The sequence below is a fragment of the Heptranchias perlo genome, chromosome 2 (assembly GCF_035084215.1).
Source record: "Heptranchias perlo isolate sHepPer1 chromosome 2, sHepPer1.hap1, whole genome shotgun sequence".
NCBI lineage: Eukaryota > Metazoa > Chordata > Chondrichthyes > Hexanchiformes > Hexanchidae > Heptranchias > Heptranchias perlo.
In genome coordinates, this window is record NC_090326.1 from 126772376 (window position 1) to 126793026 (window position 20651).

A 20651-nucleotide genomic window follows, 5' to 3' on the forward strand; every position below is an offset into this window, starting at 1 on the left:
GGGTATAGTCTAGGCACATTCCCACGAGGGAGAAAGGCAGGGCAACTAAAGCCAGAGGTTTCTGGATGACAAAAGAGATAGTGAGTAAGATGAAATGGAAAAAAGGGGCGTATGACAGATGCCAGGTTGATAACACAAGTGAGAACCAGCCTGAATATAGAAAGTTCAGAAGGGAAGTGAAAAAGGAAATAAAAAGGGCAAAGAGAGAGTATAAGAATAGACTGGCGGCCAACATAAAAGAGAATCCAAAAGTCTTCTACAGGCACATAAACAGTAAACGGGTAGTAAGAGGAGGGGTGGAGCCAATTAGGGACCAAAAAGGAGATCTACTCATGGAGGCAGAGGAGATGGCCGGGGTACTAAATGAGTACTTTGCAAGGAAGAAGGTGCTGCCAGAGTCTCAGCAAAGGAAAATGTAGTTCAGATACTGGATGGGCTAGAAATTGATAAAAAAAAGAGGTACTAGAAAGGCTAGTTCTACATAAAGTTGATAAGTCACCGGGTCCAGATGGGATATATCCTAGGTTGCTGAGGGAAGTAAGGGTAGAAGTTGCGGAGGTACTGGCCATAATCTTCCAAACAACCTTGGATATGGGCGTGGTGCCAGAGGACTGGAGAATTGCAAATGTTACACCCTTGTTCAAAAATGGGTGTAAGGATAAACCCAACAACTACAAGCCAGTCAGTTTAATCTCAATGGTGGGGAAACTTTTAGAAATGATAATCCGGGACAGAATTAGCAGTCACTTGGACAAGTGTGGATTGATTAGGGAAAGCCAGCATGGATTTGTTAAAGGCAAATCGTGTTGAACCAACTTGATAGAGTTTTTTGATGACTTAACAGAGAGAGTAGATGAGTGCAATGCAGTTGATGTGGTGTGTATGGACTTTCAAAAGGCATTTGATAAAGTGCCACATAATAGGCTTGTCATCAAGATTGAAGCCCATGGAATAAAACAGCTGTGAGAGTCCACTACCTGAGTCAAGCTGGCATGATGCAAGGCAAACTCCTTCATTACTCTCCCCTTCGAACAAGGGAGACCTGCACTTTTTTGCATATGGCAGGTTTCCCCAAAGTGCAAACATTATTGATGTCGCCCATGTAGCCATAAGGGCCCCTGCCTCCACTCCAATAGCCTTCATGAACAGAAAGGAATTCCATGCCACAGGCACAAAATTATACACATAAATGGCCACTACCCTGATAGCAGTCATGACACTTTGATTTCTGCCGCCATTATTTGAAGGCCCAATAAGACTAAGCAATGAATCATGAGACCAAGAATATCCTCTTCGGCCCTGGCTCATGATCTATTTGCTGAACTCTCACACCTCACAAGAGCAAATAACAGTGTACATTCATGAAGTAAAAATGTAAATAGAGCAGACCTTTGACCTGCTAAAGCAATTTTCAAATACCTGGAGTGCTCTGCTGTTGCTATGCAGTGGCCTGGAGCATGTTGACAAAATTGTTGTTATATGTTGCACGCTATACAATACTACTATTGAAAGAGACTTGGCTTTGCTTGGCAACAAGGTAGACCACAGCAAGGCGATGATAGGTAACATGAACCCCCTGCAGCGAGAGGCCACTGGAGTTCAAAGGCCAACAGAATGCAAACGTTAGCTTTAGCAGGAGTGACTGAGCCATAAGAATTGAAATTTTCACATTTATTTTATTGTATCTTGAGTTTAATTTGGTCTATTTTGCTTCATTTTGGCAGTGCAGAAGATTTTGGAGAGGGAAGGGGAACAGCCAGAAGTCATAGTTCATGTTGAATCCAATGACATCGGAAGACATAGAATTGAGGTCCTGCAAAGGGATTTTCAGTAATTAGAAGATAGATTAAAGAGCAGGACTGTGCGGATAGTAATCCCAGGATAACTCTCAGAGTAATATGAAACTATTTTAAAAAGAGCCATAAAAGCCACAATTTTTGTACTGGGGGGAAGGGTGGAGATAAGAGTGTTTTCATGCTATTTACAACTCACCATCCTGTGCAATTTTTTTGATGGGTGACTCTAGAGAACCTTTGTTTTATTAATGTTCCCAAGAAGGTACCAGCTTTTCTTACTTGGTCACTGCCTTTGTACCTTCCGACGTGCTTGGCCAGCTCCCCGAGCAGCAGCAGGTGCATAGCAGTCTGGATCTTCCCGGAAGGTGATGGTCGAACGCTTGTTGTAATGGGCCAGGCGGTATGCCTCGGAGGTGATGCTATTTACTGTGAAGATGTTAATTAGTTAGCGAGAAACTGGAGCAGAGTTACTAATTTGTTGTCAAGGAATCTCAACCTCAATCTTCTTTACCCAGAGAGTAGTTAGAATGTGGAACTCGCTACCACATGGAGTAGTTGAGGCAAATAACATTGATGCCTTTAAGAAAAAGCTAGATAAATACATGAGGGTGAACGAAATAGAAGAATATGCAGATAGGGTTAGATGAAGTAGGGTAGGAGGAAGCTCGTGTGGAGCATAAACATCGACATTGACCAGTTGGGCTGAATGGCCTGCTTCTGTGCTGTAAATTCTTATGTAATTCAATCAGTGTCCTTCTCAAGGGCCACTCTGAGGAAAATTGAAACACACTTGACCACAGAGCGATGAGACATGAGTTTCAAAACAGTGAGCTCATGAATTCAATCGTTCTACTGCAAGAAGTTACCAAGTGAGGCCTAGACACTTCCCCAAGGAAAGAGAAAAAAAATTCTTCAGGACCAATAGTTCTATTAAATAGTTCTATTTTAGTAAGAATCTTTAACTTCTATATGGTAACTAAGATACCCTGCATTCCCATAGCATTTCCTTGCCTCTCTTTGTTGGTAAATAAGGCCAGGAGAAGGAATGAACCTCACTGAGTTATAGCTCAGTCTAAATACCGCAGTCACCAGGCTTCAAGTATAGCTCCAGAGACACAGAAAGTACAGGTTAAGGAGAAGAGGGACAAACTAATGGCCCCTGAGTTATATTATGAACAAAACATTAAACTAGGGCAACTGGATGGTAAGCATTATGTATTTTTTAAGAAGAAAAAAATAATTCAGACTGTAAAATATTTAGGCACAAAAAATGATTTTGTTTCACAACATACAAAGTAAATTCTTCCAAAATGTTGTAAAGAAAACACAGCAGGTTACTTTTCTTCGACATTCTAAACACGATTGCGCTACGTTCCACAAGATAGGGAAAATGCATTAATCTGTATGATTTCCATTAATGTGGGGAATTCATATGTCAAATTCTACCTTTCCCGGTGAAGTGGATAATTATTCTTTTCAGTGAGTTCCCTAGCTCACAATGCTAGGAACAGATTAATGTTTTTATGAGGTTGGTGTGAGTGATGTCTTTTTACTGTTGATATAAACATGAAGGCAACTTATTATGTAATGTCTGCACGCAAGTAAACATAACTACATAAATTTGCGCTGCTTGTGATCTGCCAATTGTTATTTGTCAGCTTTACTGAAGCTGAGAAATTCAATAAAATACATAATGGTATTTGTTTTATTTGAAGGGGTTGGAGGAATGTTTCTGTACATTGATTCTAAAGCCCAGCGCGAAGGTGACATTGCAAGAATAACCACCACCCATCTCTTCCCGGCAAGTGTTGGAGTCTGTCACCTGCGTTTCTGGTACTATATTTATGGTTCAAAAGAAATGGGAACTTTAAAGGTAAGGGAAACATTTATAGAAGTACGGTTGCTGACTGCTCCTAAAACTAATTCAGACTGACGGGTCACAGTTTTGTCACATCTGTCCTGGTTAACACTATTTCATGACACGTATCTACAATTGTCTACTTTTTGGGAGCAAAAATCTGGAGAGGGTTAGGAAGCAACTCAGCAAGCAATTGATGATGACAAAATATAAAATTGATTTAAAAAGCTTATTTCAAAGGTTCCTACATTGTAGAAGAAATTAATGTTATCAGCTCCGTTTTTACACTCTCCTGCAAGTCACCATTATGGGTTTTATACTTACCACACAGTCACTCAACTGACATCAATTATGGATGTCTATTGGGGAATGGTTCCATAGACATAGCTCAGGCAGAGTCACAATAATAAAATAAAATGGTTAATGCTATTCCTTGTTTTTCTCAGGCTGGTAAGTAAGACAGATTTGTAGGCTTTCATCATTCCAAAGGCAGTCTCTGGTCAAGATCCTTGAAAGTAATGCATGGGCTATTAACTAGAAGCATTCGATAAAAGTATAACAAATTCAGAAAATGTGGTCGAATGTTGGTGCCAGGAAATGTATTTGCGTCCTAACCCTATGGATTCAGTGGCCACCTTTGCCAAGTTGGGCAGAGCAGAGCAAGTAAAATAAGTACAGGCAAAAAATAAACACATGGGGCCCAAACACAGAGGGTCCACAATTCCAGCATAAGAGCTGGAATACACCCAATGGGAATTTTTCGGGATCAGGGGAAGGTTCCCTAATCTGCTTTTTTCCGGTGAACATCGTGCCACTATGGGTTCACCTCTGGTGCCTGCCACTGCAGAGGGGTCATAAACGTGGCACTGGAGAGCAGCTCTGGGGGGTACCAGTACTATCAGCACAGAAGATTAAAATTTCTGGCATACCAGCCTTCTTACAAAATTAGGTAATTAAAGAAAATTTTAAGAGATCCAGGCCAGGATCCAGGCTGGACCCGACATCCATCAGCCAGGACGTCTTTATGCATTGTTTCTCACAGCATGCTGACTGTCCAATAGATCCCAGACCAGGGCAAAAGCAATGCCTAGTCAGGGAATCCACTCCCCCAGCCAAACTACCTCCTGATGCAAGGTTTCAATTCTGCTGCAAACAAGACCCAGAATACAGAAACTTTACTTGAAAAACTCTCTTCGGATTTGAATGACACTTAACTGCAATAATTAAGGTTCACCCTTTTGCACTGGTAGAGGACCTGGCATGCTGTCGTCCTGAGAGAGGACAGCGGGTGCTAAGGTTCCATGGAGCCAAGGCCACTCTTCTGGGGCTGCACCTCAGCAACACTACGATTCTGCGCAAGAACAGAGTGCAGGAGTAATGTGACGCACAGGAAACCGCTAAGAACACTGGCCCCCAGAGCCAAGATAAAAGCCGTCTGAGCTTTGTGAGCAGTGTGAGCTAACTTGGAAGCTGTCAGAGCTGTCGCCAGAGGCTCCATCATGGTGAATGCGACTGTCATGTTGATGGAGCTGACAGTTCGGTCCATGTGGGACAGAATGGTCTCCGTGTTTTGCATGAAACCGCGATACAAGTTGGAGTTGGACTCCTCCATGCTCTGAGCCATTGAATGCAAGCTCGCTAGCAGGCTGCCCAGTGCACTTAGCATTTCCCGGTGTATGCCCTGAGGCTTCTTCAGTGGACTGGGCCCTCAAAGTCAACATCTGAGTCCTCTGCAGCAGAGCTAGTATGTGATCTCGCCCTCTGGCGAGCTGGCATCTGCAGTGTCCAATCCCCCTGCCCTAGCTCCTGCGCAATTGTGGCCAGTGATTCAGCACATGAAGACCCCTCCTCTAACCTAGCCTCTAAAGTATGTATTGTGCCGGTCTTTGACCTGGCGCTTGCTAAGGACAAATCGAGTGACACTGCATCTTCAAAATGTCTGTCCTCCTCCTCCTGAAGTGGCACAGGGGCCTCGACATTTTCAGCACCTCAGATGAAAGAGAGGGACACGGGTTAGCGTTTAGTGTGAAGGGAGAGCAGAGAGAGATGAGTGGCTGCTGAAAGTAGCCGCAGTTTGTCATTCAGAATGTGTAGAGTGTGATAGAAGTGAGAAAGAGGGTAAGGTGTGAAGAGACCCTGCATAATGTCTCTTCCAGCCTTGCCACTCATCACAGTCATGGCTCTGCTCCCTGCCTGTGATAGAATCATAGAAAGGTTACAGCAGGGAAGGAGGCCATTTAGCCATCGAGTCCATGCCGGCTCTATTCAAGAGCAATCCAGCTAGTCCCACTCTCCTGCCATATCCACATAGCCCTACAAATTTCTTTCAAGTACTTATCCAGTTCCCTTTTGAAGTCCATGATTGAATCTGCCTCCACCATCCCCTCATGCAGTGTATTCCAGATCCTAATCATTCACTGTGTAAAAAAGTTTTTCCTCATGTCACCTTTGGTTCTTTTGCCAGTCACCTTAAACCTGTGTCCTCTGGTTGTTGACCCTGCTGCTGATGGGAACAGTTTCTCTCTATCTACTCTGTCTAGACCCTTCATGATGGCCTCCTCAAGTGGGGAGAGATTGTGCAGGCGGCATCTGGCTTCTCTGGTCACCATCTGCTGCCTCATGAAGTGTGTGAAAGGAATGTTTGCGGGAGCCTTGTGAACTATTTTGAGAATGTACCTGTCATGGTGTAACATGCAGATGTTGTTTGCAAGATGTGAGGTGAGAGTTGCAACTGTGGTGAGAGTAGGAGGTGCAGAGTGTGTGAGTAGACAGAGACTGTGGTGGAGTAAAGTGTGGTGCTGTCATTGTGAGAGAGTGAAGGAAAGCGGGAGAGGGGAGTATTATGAGTAGTGAGGCTGGAGGTGGGGTAGGTGTGAGGAGAGAGTATTTGAGGTTAGAGGTAGGATTCTTAATTTGATAATTCTGATGAAATCATTAAACTTCTTTTGGCATTGCAGCCACGTCCTTCAATTGACCGCCTCAGCCACATCTTACCACTGGCGATGGATGTGTTGCGTGGATGGATTTCTGTCCCCAAGGGAAACAGGATCTTCCTCCTTCTGTCCACCACCTGGACCAGGACCTCCAAAGTGGCATCAGAGAACTTGGGGGCCTGATCTACAGGTGTTGCAGCCATTTCTCTCTTCACAAGCATTCCCTTCTGTCCACAACCACAGTACACTTCCCTTTCAAGAGGTGTTGGCTGTCTTTAAGTTGTGTCAGAAATGCCCGATTCCACCCCCCCACCCCACAAACAGGCACACAGTCAATGAGCAGCGCATATAGCATTGGCTGCATGCCTGACCCATTATTTAGAGGTCCCAGCACCAATTTCACAATGGTCCCTGCGCCCAAGTGAACGGGTGTGTGTAGCACGCGCCCAGCCCCTTACATGCCCATTTACGGGCATAACTGAATTTCTAGGGCAGTGTATCCAGGCTTCGTAGTCATGACTGGGAAAAAGTTATTACCCTCAGTGTTTGTGCTGCTTTTGACTATAGCCAATGATAAATTGTGCCCCAGAGCGATTAAAAGATGCCAGAGCAAGAACCCTAGGATATATTTTCCAAGCCCTTGCCTGCACGTATCAAAAAATTACAGGCAACAACCGCAATTTTCCGATATGTGCTGGGTGCAGTGGAGGACTCTTGGAAAACGACCCTCTGTCTCAATTTCTTAATATCAATAAATTTTATTTCAAAACTTGTACAAATTTAGAAGGCTACTCTTCCAGACATTAGAACTATTTGCTTATAATTCATAGGCCACTTTTCTTTTATGATGAGGTAAGTTATTTCCATTTTCTATTGATTTTAATGGCTGAAATATTGGGATGCCACGAACTGGATGCACTGAACTCCATGCCCAGTTCACTGATCTGTGCTTCTGTCGACTGGGACTCTATCAGGGGCAGATTTTGGCAATGTTGGGGCTAATGTTTAAAAGTAAACAATATTTATTTGAACTGATGGCTTCCTGTAAAATAAGCAATAAGGCAATACACAGTAATTCTATTACATTCTCTTGGAGTCTGTTTGTTCATACTTGTTGGTTTGACACGAAAGTAAAATGAGTAAGTGTTCAGATTTGTGTTGATAATTCCCATAAATTGTGACTGGCAGCCCTTTTGATATTTCAGAAAAGCTTATTTCTGGGGCAAGTAGTTCAGAAGCAAGAAAATTTATGTGTAAACCAGTGATCCAGAAATGAAAAATGAGAAGATCCATTCTGCTTTGTGTCAGCTCGGTAATGTTTTGGGAAATATTTCTCTCTTCTAGGTTTACAGTGCCGGAGAGAGCGGAATGCCCTTGTTGATGTGGTCAGTGACTGGGAACAAGAAGGACAACTGGATTTATGCCAATGTGATTGTCTCCAACAACTATCCATTTGAAGTTGTGTTTGAAGCTGAAGTGGGTGGAGATGACCGCACAGACATTGCAATTGATGACATCTCTTTTACCCTGGAATGTGTTGCTGGAGGTACTGTACCATGAAACCTGCTCTTCGATGTACATTAATGGGTGTCAGCAATAGCGCAGAGAGTTTGCTGCCACTACACACTCGTCCCCTTATTATCTTGTAACTCTTTTTTGAGACAGCCAGAGGTACTGTCTGCATTCTAACCTTCAATTAGACTCCTCTTATATGGGTGAGTTTTCAAATTAACCTTTATTCTGCCAGCAGCTCCAAGGAAATTCCAGTCTTCCTGCACTGGCCATTTTTAAAAATATTCATCTCTCAATCTATAGCACTGAAACAAATCCCAATATTACAGTAATAAATGTACTTGGGATGTCAGGAGTAATTATGACATTTTAACTGCCTTATTAATGTTTCCAGGTCTGCAACAGTAATGTAAAAGTGTAAAAAGAATTTATACTGTAATTGTTTTTCCCTCTCTGATTTTCTCCCCTTTTTCTTCCTCTCAATGAGCGAGTGGCTCCTGTCGGGGTATCGTTCCACAGGCACTGACTGTCCTCTGCTATTTTACTCAAGTGGTCCATTTAAGCATGTCAAATAACCTCTTCTATGAAACGAGGTTCCCATGTCCAGTCTGTGAGACAGTCAGTAACTATGGGACTACTTGTACATTAAGGCAGATTTTTATCAATCCTGTTAAAAAGGCTTATTTACTATAGTTATTTTCAGGCTTGCAAAAGCTGTTGAATGTACTGTTGACAGTAAGTCTGGATCTAGCACAATCAAGCATTGTCGGGATGCAGGCTTTGTAATGGTCTCTGTGATAGGCAGCTTTAGATGTTATTTACTGGGACACCTATTACCTACGCACATACTCAAAATAGGCAAAATTAGCATCTTGCACCCAACATTCCTCTCGGCAAAAAAATGAGAAAAATACCTTGTTTTTGCAATCAAGCACTGAATCACAGGAACACACAGTTTAGAAATCTGTATTTGTAAATGGCAATGAAAAATAGCAGTGATGTGCACAAATCAATAATGTCCTTTATCATTTCTCAAGCAGCTAATGAGCCACTTAACGAGTATGAATGTCCATGTTTGGAGTACAGCTCTGGATTGTGCAATTTTTGGTAAAAAATGGCTGAGTGGCAAATGAGAAAATCCTGATTTAGCAAAGAAATCCTGAACATTCTGGAAACTTCCGTAATGGATTCTCTTGAGCACGTATTTGGTGGGGAGGTTTGCCCCCAAACTAGAATTTCCACACAAGGTTCTCCCAATCTCCCACAGGAACTTTGGAAGAAGATCGACAGAAACTCTGGAGAAACGCTGTAAACAGAGAACCCCAGGGAAATTCTGATCATACCCTAATGATCCCTGCCAAATGTATGTCACATTTCATTGGCCATTTCCCTAAATAACCTTGTGCATAGGCTATATGGCACTAAGGCTTTACCCTCTTTCAGTGACTTTAACATTTCTGTCACTTTTGTATCACATGGTAATTACCATTGTCCTTAAAATTTCTGCCTCATTTCCCAAAAAATTAACCCTCACTTCCCTATCAGGGCCTTTCAAAGGTCCTTGACTCTCTGTTCACTCCACTTCCTTGGCTCTCTGATGGAATTGCACAGGAGAGCCCAGTTCGCACTCATGTCAGCAGCTTTTTGTGCAATCATTTTGCCCTGTAATATCTCTGAAAGCAATGAGAGAGTAGCAAGTGTAGCAAAGGAGACACCTGGTGCTGTTGCTGATCCATGAAGGTGAGTCACAGATCCAGGTGGAATGCCTTCCATATCTTCTTCAGCTCACCAGTGAGCTATGCACCCACCCACCACGGCTAATATCTCAGCTAAGGGAATACTTAATAGGGCACATCCACAGCAAAGACGGAAAAATTCGTAACACATGGAGCAAATGTGTCGTCCAAACACTTTAAACATATATACAACTAGTACACAAAACTGAATCAAATGATTCACCTTCATATCGCTTGCAGTCTGTCATTCTTTCACTATGTATAAAATAAAGCATTAGTCCAAAAACTAAACAAAATAGCCAACTCCAGTGATGGCCTATGAGTATCTGAAAGGTTCCTGTAGCAAAGAGGTTGATGGCAGTTGGTGGGGGCGTGGGGGGGGGTCATCCCTGACATTACTGGTACACTGTAGATGGTTGACTGTTCCCTGCATGTCTTTTTGTTACAGGTTGCACACTTCAATCACAACTTCTGGATCCTCATGCTATACATAGAAGCTGACTCTATTGTGGTACCCCCGTTACCTTGGATAGTACTTACTGCAAGTCATATGCTTCCTATGCTTTCTGTATTTCACAACTATACTTTCCTCCTCCTACTTCACTACAATACATCCACCAATTGATACCTATAGAAAGATAAAAGAAAGTCTAAAACTGGTGAAAGAAATTAAATTCATAAATGGTTCTGTAAGTTGTAAGTTGTAAACAATGGCACACACCAAGATTCTTTTCCTGTGTTGCGTGTAATTCGGAATTCCTCAGCTTACCAAATCCTATAAATGGACCACTAACTGGTGAGGTCGGCATTACAGGGGTAATTCTGCCATTGGGCACACCTGGCACAGGATAACACTTGTCCAGGAGCACTGGTTGGGAAATTAGGGGCTCAACTAACATTCCCTCTGAATGGTGCATTGCATCAGGACAGTCTGATAATGGAAACAGACCTTACATAGGGAAACGTAAATTGTTAGGGATAGATTGTGAGATTGTGAGATGGCACAAAGTTGGGGTGGAATGTGAGCTGTGAGGAGGATGCAAAGAGGCTCCAATGTGAGTTAGACAAGTTGGATGAGTGGGCAAGAACATGGCAGATGCAGTATAATGTGGATAAATGTGAGGTTATCCACTTTGGATGTAAAAACAGAAAGGCAGATTATCATCTGAATGGTGACAGATTGAGAAAAGGGGAGGTGCAACGAGACCTGGGTGTCCTTGTACACCAGTCGCTGAAAGCGAGCATTCAGCAAGCAGTTAGGGAGGTGAATGGTATGTTGGCCTTCATTGCGAGAGGATTTGAGTACAGGAGCAGGGATGTCTTACTGCAGTTATACAGGGCCTTGGTGAGACACATCTGGAGTACTGTGTACAGTTTTGGTCATCTTATCTGAGGATTTCCTTGCCATGGAGGGAGTGCAACAAAGGTTTACCAGACTGATTCCTGGGATGTCAGGACTGACGTATGAGGAGAGATTGGGCCGACTAGGCCTATATTCACTAGAGTTTAAAAGAATGAGAGGTGATCTCATCGAAACATATAAAATTCTAACAGGACTAGACAGACTAGATGCAGGGAGGATGTTCCCGATGGCTGGGGAGTCCAGAACCAGGGGTCACAGTCTCAGGATACGGGGTATGCCATTTAGAACCGAGATGAAGAGAAATTTCTTCACTCAGAGGGTGGTGAACCTGTGGAATTCTCTACCACAGAAGGCAGTGGAGGCCAAGTCATTAAATAGATTCAAGAAGGAGATAGATATATTTCTTAACGCTAAAGGGATGAAGGGATATGGGGAAAAAGCGGGAACAGGGTACTGAGTTAGACAATCAGCCATGATCATTTTGAATGGTGGAGCAGGCCCAAAGGGCCGAATGGCCTACTCTTGCTCCTAATTTCTATGTTTCTATGCCTCTATAATGTTTCTATCATCAAATAGTCTGCTGACACTCACTGACTTTGCACAGCCCAAATTCCACACACAAACATATTGGTGATGTTATCAGTGGCAAATAATTTTGTGATATATTTGTTTTATTTTTACCACAACTTATTGTGACCTTCATCCCTACGAAAGATGTAAGCTCAGAGTGCTAAAATGTTTGTGAAGTCTGAAGTGCATTGCCACTAGCTCAACGAGTATTTTGTTGGTTATCAGCAGGAGAGTGATAAGAAATCACTTCACTTCAGTAAATTTCTCCACTTGTCTGTTGAGTCATCATTTAATATTAGATTCAAGCTTTCCTGTTTGCCAGAGTTATTAAGGTTTTTGATAGTTATGTCTCAACATTAGCAACTTATGCCCAATCACACATTTCCCATCTTTGTATCGTGCTGGTGGCCTAAATTCCATCAACCCACCCAAGAATCCATACCCACAACCTCATGTTATTAAAGGAAGCACAAATTTCTTTTGAAGATTAAACATAACACTCCAGCTTTTAAATTATTGAAAATGGACAGAGATTACTTTACTGCTTAATTTCAATCATTTCTGCAAGCTCTGAAAGTAAAAAATGAACTGTTTGAGCAATTATTAAAATTTCTAAATTAACTTTTATCCTATCATCTATTCCCCGCCCCCAATCAAAAAACGTGGGTCTTCAGATTGGGCCTACAAATTGGACCGGTCTATCATATGTGCTATTGTATAACGAGATTCCATGCAAGGGGGATGGGTGGTGCGATCATAGAATCATACAATTTTACATTACAGAAGGAGGGCATTCAGTCCACCATACCTGTGTTAGGGAGCATGGGTCAGAGATGAGCTGACAAAACTGTCGAATTGATTCACTGACCTGCATTCCCTTCAATCACATTTTCCGACTGAGAGCACAGGGACAGTGAATTAACCTTTTAAAGCCTTTCAAAGGAACAGTAAACAGGTTTTTAAAACTAGTTTTCAGCCTATACCAACCTAGTTTTGTTTTAAGTTGCTCCTATCTCCAAAATGGACAGTGGGATCCATGAATAAGAAGAAAACAGCAACAGGTATTAACATTAGAAAAAAATTAGAATAACTAGATTAGGTGATATTAATCGAAGAATAAATATTGGCCAGGACACTGGGACAACTCTGTTGCTCTTCTTTGAATGGTGCTATTGGATCTTTTCTATTTATCTAAGAGGGCAAATGACTCATTTAAAAATCTCCTCCAAAAGACAGCACCCCCTACAGTGCAGAACTGAAGTGTCAATCTAGATCATGTGCTCAAGTCTTAACTGCCATCTATGGTTCACACTGATTATTTCACATAAACACCAGATTAATGCCCCATTTGTTTTACTGCTGGCTGATGGAAGCCCTCATTTCAATGGCAGGATGGCAAAGTAAACAAAGCAGTACTGCGACCTCTTGAGGATCCAAGGTTTAATAAAATCTTAATGCACTTTGCATTAAGGGGAATGTAACACACAGATAGAAATATTTCCACATCGTTCACCTGAGGAAGGAGGAAGCCTCCGAAAGCTTGTGAATTTAAAATAAAATTGCTGGACTATAACTTGGTGTTGTAAAATTGTTTACAATTGTCAACCCCAGTCCATCACCAGCATCTCCACATCAGATAGAAATATGGCTAGAGATAAGTAAGAAAGGAGTGGGATAAATGGATGTTTTCCAGATTGGATGGATATGGGTAGTGGTGTGCCTCGTGGCTTTTTCCCACTTATATAATTCATTTTGACATAGGCAGAAGGCAAATAATGTCCGAATTTGCTGTTGATGTCAAGTTTGGGGCACAGGAAACTGCGAGAAAGAATACAAAAGAGTGCCAGAGGACAAAAACAAGTAAGCTTTGTGGGCAGATGGTTGACTCTGGTAACAGTTCTGACAGCTTCAGTGGGAGCTCAGACTACTGCCATCTTGGCTCTGAGATCTAGCATCTCCTCTGGCTTACAAAGCATGAAGAAGAGTGTGGATATGGGCTTCAAGAACCTCCCAGCGTGCCTGCACTCTGTTCTGAGTGGTATTAGCTCCGTGGGAGAGGCCCATGCTGTCCTCTCTTAGAATGACAGCACATCTGCTCCCTTGCCTGCCTCTCAACCAGTGCCCTTGTTGGTGCCAGACAACCAGCTGAGACAGATTTCCTCGGCCAAAGTCGAATCCCAGCAGTGTGAAGCTGGGTCGTCAATGGCCAGAGGTCACCCACCATGGCCATCTCAAGTATCCTCAGTGGAAGTTCAACAGTCTCCCACCTCCCAAGCGAGAGCTACTGAGGAACCACCCCATAGCAGCATTAGAATAGATAAACAGGCACACAAGACTGGCACTAGGGGTTTGTACAAGGATGATTTGTAGTTTTTCGTGATCAGTGTAACCATTTATCAAATCAAGACTGGAGTATTTTGGAGTAGTGAAGTAAACTGTTTTTTTTCTTTTAGATTGTTGACATGCAGGTACAGCAAACAATTAGGAAGGCAAATGGTATGTTAGCCTTTATTGCAAGGGGTTTGGAGTACATATGAAAGGAAGTCTTGCTGCAATTGTACAGAGCATTGGTGAGACCACACCTGCTGTACTGTGTACAGTTTTGGTCTCCTTACCTAAGGTAGGATATACTTGCCTTAGAGTCGGTGCAACGAAGGTTCACTAGATTGATACCTGGGATGAGAGGGTTGTCCTGTGAGGAGAGATTGAGTAGAATGGGCCAATACTCTCTGGAGTTTAGAAGAATGAGAGGTGATCTCATTGAACATATAAGATTCTAAGAGGGCATGACAGGATAGATGCTGAGAGGATGTTTCCCCTGGCTGGAGAGTCTGGAACTAGGGGACATCGGGGGAAAAATTGGATAAGGGTCCATTCTGGGCGATGGTAGCGCGTTGCGCTACTACCCCGTGCCCGACGGAACCTACACAGGCAGCATGTGAACTTTGTGCTGCCTGATATTTACCATGAAATCTCCGTGCAGCAAGCGCAGCCCTCACTAATGAGGGGCTGCACGGAGAATGAGGAAGTTGGAAATAGGGCGTGGACAATGCACGTCATCAGCTGCCTGGACTACTTAAAGGTGCAGGCACATTTCCAATGGCAGATACATAGCCAAGTAGGAGAAGGGAGAATGGCATCACGAGTAGCTGCACCAGCAAGAGAGCGGGCTCCACGATTCTCCGATGATGCTCTGGAGGCCCTGGTGGCAGGTGTGGACCAGAGGAGGGCAGGCATGTATCCGCAGGGTCGCTGGAGACTGTCTAGACTACAACTGCGTAGGCATTGGCAGGCCGTGGCACAGGAGGTGAATGCGAGGAGCATTGCACCACACACGTGGGTGCAGTGCCGCAAGAAATTTAATGATTTAACACGAGTGGTCAAGGTGAGTGAACGCAAGTGTCAAGTGGCACATCCTACCAACTGCACCAATACTCCATGCACGACACCTCCCATCACCCACCCACCAACAAACACTGCCATTCATACGCAATGCTGCATCTCACCTGCACATTGCACACACTTGCAGGCCACACAACCACCATTCAAGTCACACAAACTGGCAGCTATTCGACCATGACAGGCACATCACCCACACACTTGCAGGACACTCACTGACACACTGTCCTCTGTCTTGCAAGGGAAGGTGGCGTAGAACACCCGCCAGCCGGAGGGACCTGAGGCTGGACGGGCACGTCTACACGTCCTCAATCTCCCTAGAGGAGACGGTGCTCCGGATGATTGGGCGGGCCATCGCTGCAGCCGTCACAACGTGCCACACTGGACGTCCCGGTGAAGGAGGTCTCTGCATATCTAATGATCCTTCTCCTTTTCCACATCTCCCTCCTCCCACAATCTTTTCTGACTCACGTCCTGCACATGCTGCCAGCACACACCTCTTACTTGCTCCTCTCCCCATTCCACAACTCAACCTGTTTCCCTTTGTCATTGTAGATACCCAAGAACACGTGGCGGCACCCAAGGTGGAGGAGGAGGAGGAGGAGGAGGACACTGAAGCCACACAGTCACTCGATCTGACACTTGCTTCCACCAGCTCAGAGACTGACACTGCGCGTCCTTTAGAGGTTAGGTTAGAGGAGGGATCGGCACACGGTGAGACACCAAGCACAAGTACGCAGGAGCCGGTGCGGAGGGATTGGATATCATAGGTGCCAGCTCGCCGAAGGGCGAGGTCGCTCACTAGTTCTGCTGCAGAGGAGTCAGATGAGGACTTCAATGGGCCAGGCTACAGAAGAGGCTGATGGGCGTACACCAACAAATGCTGGGGCACTGGAAAGCCTGTGCATAATGAGAAGGGGCACGGAGGAGTCCAGCTCCAACTTGGCGCAGGGCTTTGCGCAGAGCTTGGAGCCCATCCTTTCCAACATGGAACGGGTGGTCACCTCCATCAGCACACCTGTGGAACCCACCATGATGCAGCGTCTGATGACTGATGTCACAGCATCCATTGCAGCGCAAACATCTGCCATCCAAAGTCTGACTACTGCATTTGCAGCTCAGACTGCTGCTATCGTGGCTCTGGGGACCACTGTGGAACGGGGCTTCCAGGGCATCACAGCACTCCAGCAATCCGTTCTCCAGCCGATCACCAGGAGTGCTGAGGCGCCGCCCCAGGAGAGTAGCAGTGGCGCCATGGCAGTCAGACCTGCTGTCCTCTCTCAGGACGACAGCATTCCTGCTCCCACCCCTGCCGCTCCGCCAGTGCCCCTGTTGTTGCCTCTTGGCCAGCCAGGCCAGACTGCTGCAGCCCATGCTGAGATGGTGCAGTCTGAAGCCAGGCTGTCCAGGCCCAGAACTGCTCGAGGTAGTCTTCCAAGGCCATCTGGATGTTCCTCCATTGAAAGCCAGCAGTCTTCCACCACCCATGCTCCAGTCGCTGGGGAAGCATCTCGTACAACAGGCGCTAAGGGAATGCACAAGGGTGAATAGTTCTGTTATGTTTGCATATTTTCATTTATTGATCCATAAATGAGAGTTAGATTTTGCATTTGGCGGTGGTTTTTAATTCATGCAATGAACTGAGAGGGACACCAATGTGTAATCTGATGGAGGGCGATTTGATTGTCTTGTGGGAGGGGAAAGGTGGGGAATGTAGGACTGTTGGTGAGTTGGGGAATGTTGTTCCAATTATTGATAGCGGGCACGGATCAGGCGAGCACGCACGGCCTTTGCAGACAAGACGTGTGGTTCCTGTTGCACCCTTGCGTCTTCCTCCACTTCCTCTTTCAGCTCCACCCCCTCTTCCTGCTCCTCCTCAGCCTCTTCCTCCTCCAGCTCCTCCTCCTCCTCCTCCTCCTCAGGATCTTCTGCAGTCATTGGTGGCAAAGGTTGTTCCCTCATGATAGCAAGGTTGTGCAGCATGCAGCAGACCACCACGAATCTGCCCACCCGCTCAGGGGAGTACTGCAGGGCTCCTCCAGACCGGTCTAGCGGAAGTGTTGTTTGAGGAGGCCTATGGTGTGCCTCACGATGTTGTATGTGGCAGCATGGCTCTCATTATAGGCCTGCTGTGCACATGTGCGCAGTGTGTCATGAGCCATGTCGTGAGGGGATAGCCCTTGTTGCCCAGTAGCCAGCCTTTGACTTGCCAAGTTGGGTGAAAGATAGCTGGCATGTTGGACTGCCGCATGACGAAGGCGTCATGACTGCTCCCAGGGTAGCGGCCATCAACCTCCAAGATGCGATGCGTGTGGTCACACCCCAGCTGCATGTTGAGGAAGTGGAAGCCCTTTCGGTTGACGAAGACAGCCGAGTTGATGTGCAGGGCACACAGGGCAATATGTGTGCAGTCCTTGGCACCCTGCACCTTGGGGAAGCCAGCAATGCAGGCGAACCCCCATGGCCGCTCGTTCTGATTGTCTTTGTCGAATGGAAAGGTGATGAACCTGTTCCTCATGTGGTACAGTGCGTCTGTGACCTCCCTTATGCAGCAGTGCACTGCATACTGTGAGATGTTGCACATGTCGCCAGCAGAGGCCTGAAATGACCCTGAGCTGTTGAAATTCAGCGCCACGGTGACCTTCACAGCCACAGGCAATGCTGTCCTCGCCCTGCTCTGAGGCTGCAGTTGTGGCCGCACCAGTTGACAGATCTCAGTGACGGCTTCCTTGGTGAACCTCAGGCGTCGGATACAATCCTCCTCGGTCATGTTGAGGTAAGAGAATTGATCCCGGATGGGTAGGGCCTCCTGCTCAGTGCCCTGCGCCTCCTCGTTCTCCGTCTCCTCGCAGCTTGATCTGCTGGGCGTGGCCTCTCTGCATGCTCCCAGTCATGCTCAATGCCCAACAGGAGTCCTAGCAGACCGCCCATGGTTGGCAGGAATGTTGTTCCACCAGGGTTGTAACTTTCCAACCCGTAAGGCAATACCTGCCAAAGCACTCTCAAAAATAGTGCAGGGACTCTCAATAATAGGGAGCTTTAAAAAACACTTGCTAGTCCTCCAGCAGCCAGAAGAACTAATCCAGCAAATAACCTGCAACACCTGGGGAGGGTGGGGGGGCGGTCCTTCAGGCACTGTAAGAAACGTTTCGATGGTCGGGAATAAGACTGAGCGTTAAGGTCCAAGGTTGTGTGTATCACTTTAAATCAGCATTGCACACTGATTGCAGCCATTTTCTCCCTACTTTACATGCTTCCAGCGTTCGGGATTAGCGCATAACTCTTATACCAAGGTGGTCTGGCACATGTCAAGCAGGAAACGTGCATGCACATCCAAGACAATGGGCGCTACACGGCTCAATTTAACACCCACAGTCTCAGGATAAGGGGTTGGACATTTAGGACTGAGATGAGGAGGAATTTCTTCACTCATAGGGTCGTGAATATTTGGAATTCTGTACCCCAGAGGGCTATGAATGCTGAGTCATTGAGTATGATCAAGACTGCGATCGATAGATTTTTGGACTCTAAGGAAATCAAGGGATATGGGGATTGGGTGGGAGAGTGGAGTTGATGCCGAAGATCAGCCATTATCCTAATGATTGGTGGAGCAGGCTCGAGGGGCCGTATGGCCTACTCCTACTCCTATTTCTGATGGTATTACTGTTGGTTTTCATAATCTTCATAATGTTACAGGAACACCCATGAAGTTGTGCTGTTTGAGGGCATTGATATGGTGGGTGTGAAGAATGGGTCAAATGGAAGGAGGGCCTGTTGGTGCTCTGGGAAGGGGAGGGATGGTTTAGGAGAATCTCTCAATAATTTGCAGTTTTATAGCTCTGGCAGCTCACTGCGCTGCTAAGCCATGTTCTTCCTCTGCATCCTCCAGTTCCTCCTCCACTTCTTCCTCTGATTACCACCCCCCCCCACCCCAACTTTGTCACTTACCCAGGGACAGTTTCCTTGGGTCCCCGGTGACAGGCCATTCCCGCCCGCCAACCATCGTGACATCCCTGTCAGCTTCAGGCGGGAGTCCGATTTGAAAGATGGTAATGAGGATTTAAATCTATGGGTAAAAATGGCTCAGGCTTCTCATCAGTGAGGCAGTGCGAACCTGTCACTCACTAACCCCCCTCCCCCCTACAATGCTGCACCCATGCCCTGAGTTAAAATTAAGGATCTAGTTTTTGGCAGAACAGCGCTGAGTGGTGAATCTAACAACACAATCCTTAAACAAGGAGCTACTTCCATAATGCAGCTTTTAAGATGCAGAAGATCAGTGAGGATGTTAATATAAAGTAAAGCTCAGATAAAAGTGTAATTAGAAACTAAAAGTGAAATAATGCACAACTGGTTAATGTGTGCATGACCCTTGCAGGCTATTGCTATTAATTAGTAACAGGAATGCTATGAGCACAAAAGGGTCTTCATGGATTAGCTGAAAGCAGCTTTTGAATGTTAGGGGGCTAAGGTTCTATGAATTTTGTCTTGACCGTTTGCCATTTTGTTTCCTGCTGTTCAGCATTGTCTTCTCTGATACCAGGACAATCTCTAATGTAAACAACACTGTACTGAAAAAGTACTGTAAACATTGCAACCAAAGAAAAATACAAAGCCGATTCCACTTTACAAACTTCATCAGACACGGATGTTCCCTCATGCCCATTCAAAATGTGCTTTGAAGGCAAATAGCACAATGACAGCATAAAAGCCAGGATATTGCATCAAGTATTTATTTAAATATTTTTTGCATTGTGTTCTGGAGCCTTAATGAGGTTATGACATGAAATGTGAACAAGCACTGTAGCATTCATGATGCAGCTGGTCAGAAATTGCAGGCAGAAGGAAATGGGCAAAAATCTGTCAAAGACCTGCTTGCTTAATTTTATAATTCCCACTGCATCCATTCTGCGCCCACACAGTTGATTGGAAAATCTACCTGTAGGTGTAGAAATTACAACACATAACTAACGCACAGTGCACGCTCTGATCATTTCTAACCTAGAATGGCAATCGGAGTCTTAGGGCCTCGATCAGAATATTAAAAGGGGCCGACCATCTGAAACAGGTGCTTCAGGCGCTCAGCACTCGTCCACTTTCAAAATGGTACCGGCCCTATCATTGGGGTTAACGGATGAATAAGGCTACCAACCCCATTTTGAATTCGTCACTGTCCCATTAATACCAGGAAGTTACAATCGGCTCCTCTATGTGAAGAAGTTTTGCCTGCCCTCGGTTCTAAATCTCTTACGTTTAATCTTGTATCTATGGCACCTCTTTCTTGAAGAGATTCCACTCCTTCAACATCCAGATAGTGGAGTAATTTTGATTTTGGGTGATAGTATAAAATGGCCGCTATTGATTCAGCCCCACTTTATACATTTCTCCTGATTGAAGTTGATGGAAATTGAAATCAGGAGAGATGTATAATGGGGGGGGGTGAATCGATATCACCCATTTTACCCTTTCACCCAAAGTCAAAAT

At 45.1% G+C, this 20651-nt stretch overlaps 1 protein-coding gene across 1 annotated transcript in view; it reads left to right on the forward strand.

Moving 5' to 3' along the window:
- malrd1 (MAM and LDL receptor class A domain containing 1) overlaps positions 1-20651 on the forward strand; it is a 397527-nt gene that overhangs the window by 328946 nt on the left and 47930 nt on the right. Inside the window, exons 31-32 of the mRNA XM_068007090.1 lie at positions 3512-3669; positions 7932-8133. Of these exons, the coding sequence (XP_067863191.1) occupies positions 3512-3669; positions 7932-8133 (360 nt within the window). The remainder of the gene's footprint in view (positions 1-3511; positions 3670-7931; positions 8134-20651) is intronic.